Below are 14,242 nucleotides of genomic sequence, written 5' to 3' on the forward strand. Positions count from 1 at the left end.
AGATCATGAACAGCCCTGCATTTACACCTGTAGAGTGAGAGGAGAGCTGCTGTCTCCTCCAATCATACGCCACTCCTGCACCTGACAGGGCATTCTGGGTAACTGGCCGTGGCTAAACGGCAGCAGTGCCTGGGTCACGCACACATCAGGCTGATTGGAAGTGATCTCAGGACAGCACAGTCCACATCAGTGTGAAGGCTCACGGTTGATCTCTGTGATTCACCAGCACTCGGACTCTCAGCCGTTAATGAAGCGCTGCACGTTATCCTGACCCTAAACTCCAAAACAGTGCAAACTACTGCTGAAAAACACCATCTGTGGTGCTCTTAAAACAAATCATGAAATATTATAATCATAAATATTAATGAAATTTGTAATAAAATATAATATGAAAATATTGGTAAATAATGCAAAATAATATTACTAAACAACAACTAACAAAATAATAATAATAATAATAATAATAGCAATAATCATACTTTTATACATATTACAGTTTTTTTCAATAGCTAAAAGACAGTGGGCACGACTGGAGTCACAGGTGCAAAACTCATTCTGCACTAGCAACAGTCGCCTGAACTAAACAGTTCACATCACCTGCAAAACTCATTCCAAGCAACACAACTCCTAACACATGGCTCAAAACAGACTCAGTGCAGCAAAACACTACACACAACCCTCACTGAGATAACACACACCGTCACCCGGAACACACCAAGAGGAGAAACACTGAGAGAACACACATCGTAGTGTTTCTCCTCTCGGTGTGTTCCTAGTGACGGTGTGTGTTATCTCTGTGAGGGTTGTGTGTGAATAGTGAATAGTGAAGTGACATTCAGCCAAGTATGGTGACCCATACTCAGAATTTGTGCTCTGCATTTAACCCATCCGCACACACACACACTGTGAGCACACACCCGGAGCAGTGTTCATCATTTATGCTGCGGCGCCCGGGGAGCAGTTGGGGGTTCGGTGCCTTGCTCAAGGGCTCCTAAGTCGTGGTATTGAAGGTGGAGAGAGAACTGTACATGCACTCCCCCCACCCACAATTCCTGCCGGCCCGGGACTAGAACCCACAACCCTTCGATTGGGAGTCCAACCCTCTAACCATTAGGCCACGACTTCCTGTCTTGTGTGGTGTTTCTCCTCTCGGTGTGTTCCGGGTGACGGTGTGTGTTAGCTCAGTGAGGGTTGTGTGTAGTGTTTCTCCTCTCTGTGTGTTCCGGGTGACAGTGTTTGTTAGCTCAGTGTTGTGTGTGGTGTTTTGCTGCACTGAGTCTGTTTTGAGCCATGTGTTACGAGTTGTGTTGCTTGGAATGAGTTTGGCAGGTGATGTGAACTGTTTAGCTCAGGTGACTGTTGCTAGTGCAGAATGTAGTTAGAGTTAGCAATAAAAAAACAAAAAACAAAAACTGTAATTGATGAATTAACTATTTTTCTTGCTGTTAACTGACAACACAAAGCTTGACTGAATATTAAATGATAAATGATTTGGAGGGACAAAATCAAATGAATTTCCAGAAGGGAAGATGAAAAGCTTTGTTATGTTGATTTTATTGTGGGACTGAGATGAATGTAGATGAAACTGATAAGAACATCAAATCCATCCTGCAGTTATAAGAGATTCATGTGTGTGTGTGTGTGTGTGTGTGTTCATTCATAAACACATGTTCAAATATCTCCTCCAATCACAGCAACACACTTACCTTGTCTCAAAACACAGCATGAAAAAACACACTTATTAAACACCTGTGTGTGTGTGTGTGTGTGTGCGTGTGAGAGAGTGCGGGAGTGGGCGTGTGTGAGTGTTTGTGAGTGAGTGTGTGTGTGTGTGTGTGTGTCTATGTGTCTCTGTGAGTGTGTGTGTGTGAGATATGTGCATGTGTGCGTGTTTGAGTGTGTGTGTGTGTGTGTTTGTGAGTGAGTGAGTGAGTGTGTGTGTGTGTGTGTGTGTGTGTGTGTGTGTGTGTGTGTGTGTGTGTGATAAACGAGTTGGTACACTTACTGAGGTTACAGTCTATCCTGATACAGTCTGGTGGGAGAGAGAGTGAGATGGTGAGATCAAATTAAAGGAAAGAGAGAGAGAGAAAACATTTCACATCCTTCAAAGTAGATTCTGCAGACATCTGAAGATCAGGGCCACCATCCGGGGACACACTTGAGTCAGCGGCACCCATTCCCTTCACACACGTGTCAGAACCACAGACCCAGCTCCGCTCAGACCCAGATCACTTTAGCTCCATCATATACATCTACTGAACTAACTCCCTCTGAATGATCAACTTGACCAAACTCTCTCACTCAAGTTCCTCTTGTCTTCTGTCTCTGATTGATAGTTAAGTGTGTTTCATCCAGTCAAAGCTCTTCTAGTGTAACTATACAAACACTTCACGTATCTTCCTGGTGTTATATCTCTCCTGATTGATCAGAATAAGGTCAGTAATATCTCCAGATTAACTCTTACTGATTCTCCATCAATCATGTTTTCACGAGTTCACACTTACATATAATTAGCTGAAGTATTATAATGCATATTTGGCGTGCTGTCCGGGGAAGGGGCTCCGAGCTTGGGAATGGCCCGAACCTAGAGTACCCCCCGTATATGTAAAAGTGTAAAATGAACTCTAGTGGAGGAGATGGGGTGGAGGGGGGATGCTGATAAACCGTCAATGGAGACAGGTAGGCTAATTCAGCTGTATTTATACCCTAAGGTTGATTATCTTAAGTGGCTCCACCTGTGCTAATTAGGTTAAGTATCTGACGTGCTCCTCCCGAACATTGTTATGAAACTACATTTAGAGTCTCAAATCTGATCCTCAGGATCTTTTGAGGAGCGTTTGTTTCCAGAAGCTTTACTTTCACTGTTCCTCAGCGGAGGAATGATCTTCACAAGCCTCCAGAACATCTCACATCTTCTGAGGAGCCTTGATTTCTTCAGCTCTCCATCACTGTGTTAGATGTGCGGATCATTTACATCTTATTACTGGAGATATAGAGCACAGACTCATATTTAGATCATTTAATATCAATATCTGCTCCACTGTTAGATAGATCTCATTGATTTACATTACACTCTTACAAATAAAATCTTCACAAAGGTGTTTTTGCAGTGATGCCATAGAAGAACAATTTTTGGTTCCCCAAAAGAACCCTTCAGTGAACAGTTCTTAAATTAAGAATATTTATTTTTAAGAGTGTACAAGCATCACATTTCATCATATAAATATCAATTATTCATATTTTGACTCAGTTTGAGTCTGAATAAAATTGTGCTGTTTTCCTATTCTCACTTTATCCCACTATATGAGCCATAAAAGCACAATAAAAGCCTCTGAATATTTCTTTACATTTTTAATAAACTTTCACTTTTTTCTGACTGTTATTTGATATTTCAGTGTTTTCAGTGTTTTTAAAGTGTTTTCTAAACGGTTTGACCGATCTCTGCGTCATGAAATAAGTGTGATGAAGAACAGTTGACTGCTGTGCTATTTCTGCATAAACACAAGTGAGGAAGATGAGCGTGAAGTGCTGCGGTCTGGATCTGCTGCTGTGAATCATGGGAAGGGGTTTCACTGCACTCCTCAGCCAGAAACACCTCTAGTGTGTGTGACACTGAACACAGCGCTGAGATTAACACTGAGAGTGTGTGTGTGTGTGTGTGTGTGTGTGTGTGTCCTCCTCAGGCTGAGGAGCATCTCAGTGTGTCAACCGCTACAGAATAGTGATCACAAACAGCCAGAGACCGTCTAAACACACTCTTCTCACTCCATCAGGCCGTTTCACAAAGCTCTGGAAAACTGTCATCATAAACTCATACATTAATCTGATCATATTTGTCAGTCGCACAGAAGAAATAGTGCTGTAACAATGTAACAATTATCAACTATATACTATACACTTTTATATATAAATTTATAATCAATAAATCCAGTTTGTTTCAGTCTGGTACATTAACTGAATACTGTTTGTTCCACAGCAATGTTATTATAGTTCATTATACATTTATATTGTTTAATTAATAATGTATTTTAAGAAAATGTGTATTATATTTGTTTATCTAGTATTATAAACTATGTATTCTATATATCAGGATTATTACAGTTAGCTAAAATGCAAACTAAACTTAAAAAATTAAAACTATGAAAATAGTTTTCTTACTAGAAATAATAGAAAAAAAATAGAAATCCTTAATTTAACTCCATTTACTAAAATAACTCAAACAAAAAGTATATAGACCAAAAATGACAAACAGACAACAATCTTACTAAACTTTAACTAAAAATTATATTTACATTCATATTCCATGTTCATCACATTGAAATAAACTGAATATATTTTTGTTTACAACAATTTATGCTGATTCCAAGCAATTACAATAAATGCATCTAAAAATATGATTATTTAAATAATATCAAACAGATGTAAATAGTAAATGATAAACTATGCCATGATCTGGTTCATTTCTGTATGACTGACAGTTATGCATCTGTCTATTATTTTGCTGCTGTTAAAGCTGTATGATCCTAACAGATGGAAACTGAGAGGCATGAATCAGATGGTAGATGTAGAGCTGATGATCTGAGTGTGTGAGCCGGTCTCGGGCTGCTCGCTCAGGCCGCAGACACACAGCACATTGAAGGGCTCCAGTCACCGACAGACAGAGAGAGAGAGAGAGATGGAGGTCTCCCGAGAGGCTTTCTCTCCCACCACATCCTTTCCCAGGATGCACCGCTGCCCTGTGTGTGCCTCTCCGCCAGAATCAGACCCGGACCAGAACATGACACACTCTGCAGAAAGAGTCTGGACCCTCACTGGAGCAGCAGGGGATCGAACCCTGAACGACTCACTGAGTGAACACAGAGCCTCTACAGGGACATCTTTTAGATATATTTTATATATATATATATATATATATATATATATATATAAATTTTTTTTTTTTTTTTACATTTTAGTTTTTTTTTTGTATTAGTTTTTATTATGTCTATATATTGTTTATTCATATAGTCAAACTAAACTAACATGAGAACTAAAGATGTCTAAAGCATTATAAGAGCAGTGTTCGGTCGCTGACAGCAGAGCTAGTGTTCAGTGGAAGGGTTGTTCTGCCCTCTGCTGGTGCATGTGTGCTCTACAGGCCGGGGGCTGGCGGAGGACACACACTGGGAGAGATCTTGAGATGGTTTAGGAAAGGAGAGGTCAGAGGTCAGACAGAGACAGACAGACAGACGGGTAGTTACCGAGGTTGACCGTGAGTTTGACCCGTCCTCCGTCCAGCTCCAGCCGCAGTGTGTCAGCTGACTCTTTGGAGGTGGTGGCCATGAGCAGACCGTACGCTCGCTGGGACATGAAGCGCAGAGACACATCCTCAGCCTCTGTGTGCAGCGTGCTGGGAATCAGGATCTTCAGATACATGCTGCCATCATAGCTCAACACCGTCGCCTCTGCACACACACACACACACACACACACACACACACACACAAATAAATGCACAGACACTATTTAACTGAACAGAGATGACATCACTGAATTCAATGATGAACTGCCTTTAACTATCATTCTGCATTATTGAGACACTGTTTTCCAAATGAATGTTGTTCAGTTGCTTTGACACAATGTATTTTGTTTAAAGCACTATATAAATAAAGGTGACTTGACTTGACTTGACATGATAAACACATGACACCAGAATTAATGAATGATTGAATGATGTATTTATATAGTGCTTTATTGTGTATTGTTGTCCACCCAAGTGCTTTACATCATGTGGGGGTCTCTCCTCAAACACCACCAGTGTGCAGCATCCCCCTGATGATCCGTCACACACCAGCTAATGAGAAATAATGAGCACTTCCTACAGTCCAAACACACTGAGCTCATCTGTGCTTTGCTCTGCTCTCGGTGTAATTCTGTCCAGTGACACTCGGTGTCAGTAAAGCACTGCTCTACAGCTGCGTCTGACCGGCCTTCAGAGACTCACAGTAAACACAACAGCTTCCCTTCACAGCACAGCATCTGGCTGCTCAAAAGAATGAAATAAATATGTTTAATAAAACAAACGGGCTTCTCTTGAGCAGTCGATAAATGCAGCCGAATCCAAATCAGCCCTAATTACCCACCTGCCCGAGTTCTGACAGCGAACACTATGAATCGAGAGCACAGAGAGAGGAAGTATTGTGAGCTTGAGCTCAGTGTCAGGAAGCACCGAGGGCACAGACGCTGATCTCAGAGCAGCTGTGTTGTTAAAGGAAGCACAGATGGTTGTGCTGAGCATCACTGCTCCAGTGCTTCTCCAGGCTCCTGACATCGGCTCTTTCTCCACCAACATGAATCAGGATGCCACTGCGAGCCGAACGCAAAGAAATGAAGCGCGAACGCCGGTGCTTCACAGCTCTGTGTGCGGCTGATAAAAGCGTCACGGATGGGCTCATGCTGGTGCTAAATATAACCGCTGAAACATGCTACAGCAACAGACTGCAATATAACACTAGATTTACATATTACAGATGACCGAACGTGTAGCAAATCTTTTAAGTCTTGCCAATGTACACATTTGTGACCCTGAAGCACAAAACCAATCTTAAGGAGCGCAGGTATATTTGTAGAAATAGCCAAAAAACATTGTATGGGTCTAAATTATCAAATGTTTCTTTTATGCCAAAAATTATTAGGATACCAAGTAAAGATCATGTTCATGAAGATATTTTGTAAATGCCCTACTGTAAATACATCAAAACTTAATTTCTGATTGGTAATATGCATTGCTAAGAATTCATTTGGATTTTTCCTTCATTTTTTAGCTTGACACTTAATTGACACATTAAGACTGGTTTTGTGCTCCAGGGTCACATTATGAACCGTTTAACTGCTAGAAGACATGCTCACACACACACACACACACACACACACCTCACTCAAACCACACGTGAATGCTGAACTGAGTTCTCTTTCACTTCTTCACGTACTTGAATCCACATATAAACACATTAATGTCAAATTGAGCATCTTGGCATGTAACACTTACTTGTCTTAAGTGGATGTAAATTGTTAAATGTCCTAAGTCTCCAGAGAAAGCAGCCGTCAGAACGAGAGTCTAACAGCTGATAAAAACATCACAGTAATAAAAAGAGCATCTCCTGTCTCTCACAGATTAGTTTAGATCTGTTTAAACGCTGCTTGATCTGTGCAGATTTCTCTCCTGATTCAGACCACAACACTTGTTCACTGGAGGAAGTGTTATTATGGATTATAGACTCTATGTGTTTGAGTTAAAATCATCTTAATGCTGGATGTGTTTCAGGTTTTGTCTTCTCCAGATGTTCACTGATGGACTGGAGTGCTGTGGATTATTGGGATGTTTTTATCAGACTCTCATTCTGACGGCACCCATTCACTGCAGAGCATCCATTGATGAGACAAACCTACAAACCTGATGAAAACACAAACTCATCCTGATCTCTGATGAACTGAGGGTGAACACATTTTCATTTCTGGGTGAAGAATAAATGTATATCTAATACGGTGCAGACTTTGATGACTTTATTCAGTGTCCGTGCCGGAGTACTGCTGGAAACATCAAGCACTGTTTGTACATCAGTAGCTGTGTTTTCTGGTTTGACCCACCGATCTCACAGTTGGCTCCCAGGAATCCGGTTCCAGTGCAGTCACAGATGTAGCGGTTCCATCCCTCCTTGCACTGTCCTCCGTTGGCACAGGGGGCGCTGCTGCACCTCTTCTGGAGCTCACGCGTGCAGAAGCTGCTGACGCCCGGAGCGCTCTGGATCTCAGCCAGACGACGCACGTCTCGACTCTTGCCGTCGATGAACAGGTCACGGACACAGCCCACGTAACCGTAGTTGAGCAGCGCGGTCCAGACCTCGGGCGGCAGGATCAGGCCCTGACCGCTCTCCGGCAAACCACCCAGATACATGTCACTGTCCAGGTCCAGGATCTCACTGCCCTCGTTAGAGCTGAAGGGGATGGAGCGGCTGTTGACGGAGATGGAGCCTGGAGAGAACAAACTTAACATCTATCAATCAGCAGATATGCTTCCTTCACCCTGTCTTTATGCACATATTGAAATATTGCATTAGAAAAACATTGGATGGAAATGGCAAGATGTGCATTAATTGTACAAACTTAGCACACAACTGAGTAGGATAAACGTCTAATCCAACAAGAAAAAATGTGCATTAACTATGATGGAAACAGATTTACTACATACATATGTTTGAAAGAGTCATGTGACTCTGCACTGTGGGACAGAGTAACCAGACTAACAGCGAGCCGCTCTCATGCACAGCATCTATGTGTTGTTATGGTCATTCTGAAGTGCCTGAGGAAAGTCTGTCACCAAATTATTTCTGTAAAATTGTCTTTAACGACTGCGTTCCCAAACAACAGCTTCCACCTCTGAAAGCAGTGACTGTATTTATAGTGTTTCCTCTGCTCTCTCTGAGACACAAGTCATTCATCATAATTATTATATTCAGTGGCTTCTCCTGGTTTTCTTAGAGATATGTAGTGCCAGTTTATCAAGGGAAGATTGTGTTCTCTTGGACTCGATGGAAACCGTGCTTCATTCCAAAATGTTTTATGCATCATTCCAGTTTTGCGCATTAATTTAACTTGAATCTTTGGATGGAAACATAGCTATTGACAGAAATCTGTCTCAAGGTAAAAGGCACATACCAGTGCATCTCAATAAATTAGAATGTTGTGGAAAATTTCATTTATTTCGGTAATTCAACCCAAATTATAGTTATAGATTATAGATAGTGATTAGGTGGGTTTTTGTTAAACGTGAGCCAAAATCATCACCATTAAAAGAACCGAGGACTTAAACTACTTCAGTCGGTGTGCATTGAATGTATTTATTAATTTATTATTAAAATGTATTATTTAATCGATGAGAGGGGTCTGCGTTTCTCTTTACAGCAGCGCTATACGGATCTAAAAGTTGAGACTGTGGGTACCTAATAACTTCAGATGCCTGCCTGACGCTTGATCATTTTTATCAAGAAGTGTGCATGAGCGATGAGTGTCTATATTTCAGCGTGAGTGCTGCTCTCTCGGCAGGTCACAGAGATTGATGACTTACCCTTAATTGTCTATTAAACTGCAATTACAGAACTGCTGGACTTTCTTCCCCACAGGACACACACCCACCTCCTCTAGTCTTACACTCCATTAGCTCATTACAGCAGACGGAGGCAGGCTTCGGCAGCGTGGATGGGGTTTAACGGCGTCTCGTTGGCCACGCTTTAGCAGCGATAAGTGCTGGAGTGAATCCTCTACAGCAGACATATTCAACACCCAATCGAGAAGAACCGTTTCCTGAAGACGTTCAGTTGATGTTTCAACACGTGTGTGTGCTAACAGTGTGTGTGTAGCTCAGACAAGAGTGTGGTGTTAGCGAGCATCAGGTAATGTGTTCGGTTCCCAGGGAACGCTGGGACTCAAACCAACATTCAATGCAATGTGTCTGCCACATGTATCATGCTTAGTTAATTTCTGAATGTTTACTTGTCTTGATAGGTATAGGTTTAACTTTACATTAAGGAAGTAGATTTTACAGTAGTAGGTTTTAAAACTGGAATTGAGAATTATTAAATTCTGTTAGTATCTAAAAACATTGGTGTCAAATCTTGATTAGAATACAAGGTTACATGGGTGAAAAACCACAAAAGCAGTAACTATTCTGTATTTATTTATGGGTTTGATGAAAAACCCATTTATACACTTCTCTAATTAACACTGATGACTAGCAGGAAAACAAATACAATATTGAATGTTTCTGTAAGTCTTACTTTGATTTTTGATTTGATATTATTAGTTTTTATTTGGGCCAGGCTGTCTTCACATGCACAGCCCGTCAGAGTCTCTCCTCACCTCTCCGTCCCTCTCTCTGGAAGTCCACGTGGCACCACTCTCCGTCGTTCACCTTCTTGTTGCTGGTCTTGAGCTTGATGCTGCCGGAGCCCATGTCCATCAGCAGGTAGAGGAAGCCGTCCAGCAGCTCCATGGCGAAGTAGTCCGTCTTCATCTCTCGGCCGGGCCGCTGCTCTCGGCTCTGAGGTTTGCCGTGGCTGAACAGCAGCAGGCCGCTGGGCTCCGTGGTGCGGAAGTCGAAGGAGATGGAGCTGGTCTTCTTTGTGTCCCAGCGCGGCAGGGCGATGTAGGACTCGGCCGTCTCAAAGGTCACGGGGTCGAGGGCCGCCACATCCTCGCAGCGGAACACCAGGTCCCCGTGCAGACTGATCTTAGGGTCGCTCTCGATGGCCAGACGAGACAGCTCCAGCTTGAAGTCGTTGTTCTTGTACACCACCTGCAGGAGCGCATTACACAACACATGCTGAAATAATCTCTGTCTCGTTTCCTAGCACTACTATATCTCTTCACTCTGGAGGATAAAACAGGATTAATAAAATAATCAGACATGCCAGCTCAGTTATTGGTTTTATTCCCGATTTCTCTAAAGGTTATTGTGGAAAAGAGAACGGGGCAAAATGATTTTGTATTATGAAGGACATCCACTAAATGGTATCTTCGGTGGATTTAAGAGTTAACTCAGTGGAAGAGGCACACAATACACAACGACCATAACATTGTGTGTTTGATTTCTGAGTCTGAACGAGTAGAACATGAACTCCAGACGAAACTAAACCAAACAACAGAAGTAATGATAAAACACTGTAAATACAACTTATTAACTATTCATGACAATTCACCAGTTTCAGAAAAGTTTTGTAACGTTTCATTAACGCTTTAACTTCTACACGCTTGAACTGAGTACCAATATGTAATTACTTTTATTATTATTAGGGGTTCAAGCACGAAGTGCTGAAACCCTATTGTTATTGTACAGATTTTTTTTTATTTTTTCTCCACTAAAACGCATTGTGCAGCCCAAACCGTAAGAGCTGGAACCTTGAAACTTTGCCAGATGGTAGTACAAAAATCAAGGACAGGTTCAGAGAGTATGACCCGATTGGCCTGTAGGTGGCGCTACAGCACAAAAAAACTAAATTTTCAGACATTTTTGGCCATAAATCGTAAACCGCTTGATGTAGACTCAAAAACTATATTTCGTTGTTATCCTTAGGTTAGTACGAAACAAAATTGCTCGCACACTGCAGATATATTCCCTAGACACTCAATATCAAAATTCGGGATTATAAAATTTGAATTGAAATTTCGATTCTTACGCGAAACAGTACGCCAAAAAGCGTCTATGCTAATGTTAGCCAAATGTTATTTTGAATATAACTCTTGAAACGAAATGAGATATCTTCACCAAACTTGGTACACATATGTATGAGCTCAATCTTTGGTCAAATAAAAAAAAGGTGCCATTTGGGGGTGCTGTATGATAGAAAAAACACATAAATGGCTATAACTAGGCAACCGTTGGCTCAACTGACTTGAAAATTGGTATGCAGTGTCTTGGTCTGAAGGGGCCCAAGTACCTATGAGGACATTTGCATATCTCAAAAAACATGGCCGCAATTGGCCAAACAAATTTAAGCACCTATTTGGAAGGGTTAACGGAAGTTGATCGGAACTAATGTCTGTAAGAATTTTGAAAGAAATCGGCCACTAGTTGACGCTAACGAGTTTTATGGCTCTGTAATCACGTGCTGTTTCACATATCAACACAATATGCATATCATTTGATAGATCTCCTCATAATGCACAACTTTGCCTCAAGAACCATTGCCGTCAATCAAATCGTTCAATTGTTATTCACAAATATGTTAAAAAGCTACTTTTGCGAACTAGTCCTAGGTTTTTTGCCCAATCGGAACCAAAACCACTGCAGTAATATTCTGTGGACTCTCTAGATCAATAATTATCAAAAAAAAAAAAAAAAAATGAATTTTGTACTTTGGTTAGCTTTAAAAGGGTAATTTAGAAAAGGGGTGTGGCCTCTTAACAAGTATGCAAAGTTTAATGTAGATCGGTCCATAGGTGGCGCTATAACAGTTGAAAAAGCCTCAAAAACACAAATTTTCAATTGAAAATGATCACAATTTGTAGAACATGTTCATACATACACACAAAAACTAGATCTTAATATCATATGATAGAGCTCCTCTTTGTGAACAACTTTGCCTCAGGGAGCGAAGATGTCAATCAAATCGTTCATTAATTATTCAAGAATATGATAAAAACCTACTTTTGCAAACTAGTCCTAGGTTTTTAGCCCGATTGGAATCAAACCACTGCAGTAATATTCTCTGGACTCTCCAGATCAATAATTATTAAGAAAAAATATAAATTTTTCTTTCGGTTACCTTTGACAGGGTAATTTAGAAAAGGAGTTTGGCCAAAATACCCAAAAGCCTATAAAACCTAGACGAAAACTGAAAACTTTACAGAACTTGGTGAAAACATGTGACAGGTTACTCTGAACAAGCACGCAAAGTTTAGCGGAGATTGGACTATAGGTGGCGTTATAACAGTAGAAAAGGTCTCAAAACACAAGATTTATATGGTAAATAGCCTCAAATTGTTTGAAAATGCTCATATATTCACACAAACACTAGATCTTCATATCATATGATAGATCTCCTCATTCTAAACAACTTTGCCTCTGGGACCAATGTTGTTAATAAAACTGTTAATTAAATATTCAAGATAATTTTAAAAAGTTACTTTTGCAAACTATTACAAGGGTTTTAGCTGAAAATCAAAACCACTGAAGTACAATTCTCTAGACTTTGAAGGTCAATAATTATCAAAAAAATTGTTGAACAATGGCATTTGGACATCTAAAAACCAGTCATTTAATTATATGTTCTTTAAATAGTGTACACAAAGGCCTATTAATACAAAGGCCTATTATAATACAAACACAAAGCCTACAAATGATCAAAACTGTGTTAAATAATGCATAATTTCATTCTTAACAAGCATGCAAAATTTAGGAGAGAAAGGTCAACAGTTATAAAGGTTTAACACAGTGATGTATGAGAAATTGCCATTTATAACCACTAGATGGAAGCGGAAAACCACTAATGGGCTCATTCAGTTAACTTAAACAGTAATGTTGAAAGGTTTTATGAATTCATGACAATACAATAAAAAAACACTGTTACAACATTTTAAATCTCATTGAGTCAATGTTTTCTATTTTGTTCATACAGACACATCAGTTTTTACAATTTTGCCACATTATGATTACAGTGAAACCTGAAAATTACATCTAAACTCTTAAAAACTAGTTTAATCATTTAATTTCAGTGTGTGTGTCTGTCTATCAGCCTATTCTTCATTTTGGATGTGTTTAACTGTCATCCATACATCCAGGTTGACCGAGACCACCTCAGAGGCCTTAAATGCTTGAACCCCGCTAAATGCTGCTTGCAGCTTTAATTATTAATATTATCTCCTGAACTAACTTTTTCATATATAAAATACATTTGTTTTTCTGTAGTATCCAGTTCAGCACAGACTCATTTGTATCAGTGCAGTCTCATTGATTGTTTGCATTCATCTGCACCTACAGCAAGTTTATTGTAGCAGAGATTATTATTACAACTACTACTACTACTAATAAAAACATTTCTAACCGTATTTTCAGCAGGGAAATGACTCCTTTAAGTTTTTCCATCTTATGTAATTGATAATAAACATTAATTTCTGTCACTACAGACACAAATTCAGCAGCGATTATGAACGCAGGCATTCACAGAACAGCGTTGGAACCAATATTTATGAAAAGAATGCATTTTTTAAGGCCAAATGCACCAAAGATTCATAAAAGTTATTACTTGCAAAAGAATATGTCATCTATTGAGGGCGAACACCGTCAATAGAAAATAAACAAGTGACATTAAAATTACAAAATTACGAAATTACATTAAATATTAGTCTAACTGCTGCATTTAACACATTAAATATAGTTTCTATTCACATGGGGTTTTGCTCCATGGGACACTAATGATATTCCAACAGTCTAATCAAATTAAATCTGCTATTTGGCATTCAATGAAAAAAAAGAGAAAATAATATGAATTTGCTCTCGATTAGTTTAGGTAGACTTCATCACATGTTCTGAGTAAAGACTGTCAAAAATGAACAACTATGACACACTAAAAGAAATTAGGCTAACTGTTGTTAATACTGTACATTACAAGACTGACCTTAAAAGAGTGAGTGGCAGTAATAACTACACAGAATTCATGAGAACCACAGAAACCTCAACATGAACACTTTTTAAATGTCAAACACCAGC

At 39.9% G+C, this 14,242-nt stretch overlaps 1 protein-coding gene across 3 annotated transcripts in view; it reads right to left on the bottom strand.

The window, feature by feature from the left end:
• Positions 1–14,242, bottom strand: part of LOC113084378 (neurexin-2) — a 56,286-nt gene that overhangs the window by 20,404 nt on the left and 21,640 nt on the right. For all 3 annotated transcript variants that reach the window (XM_026254825.1, XM_026254824.1, XM_026254823.1), the window contains 4 exons: positions 9,895–10,330; positions 7,627–8,010; positions 5,241–5,444; positions 2,006–2,032 (listed from right to left, as the gene is read on the bottom strand). In XM_026254825.1, coding sequence (XP_026110610.1) covers positions 2,006–2,032; positions 5,241–5,444; positions 7,627–8,010; positions 9,895–10,330 — 1,051 coding nt within the window. The remainder of the gene's footprint in view (positions 1–2,005; positions 2,033–5,240; positions 5,445–7,626; positions 8,011–9,894; positions 10,331–14,242) is intronic.

This window comes from Carassius auratus, unplaced genomic scaffold (assembly GCF_003368295.1).
Source record: "Carassius auratus strain Wakin unplaced genomic scaffold, ASM336829v1 scaf_tig00039986, whole genome shotgun sequence".
Lineage (NCBI taxonomy): Eukaryota > Metazoa > Chordata > Actinopteri > Cypriniformes > Cyprinidae > Carassius > Carassius auratus.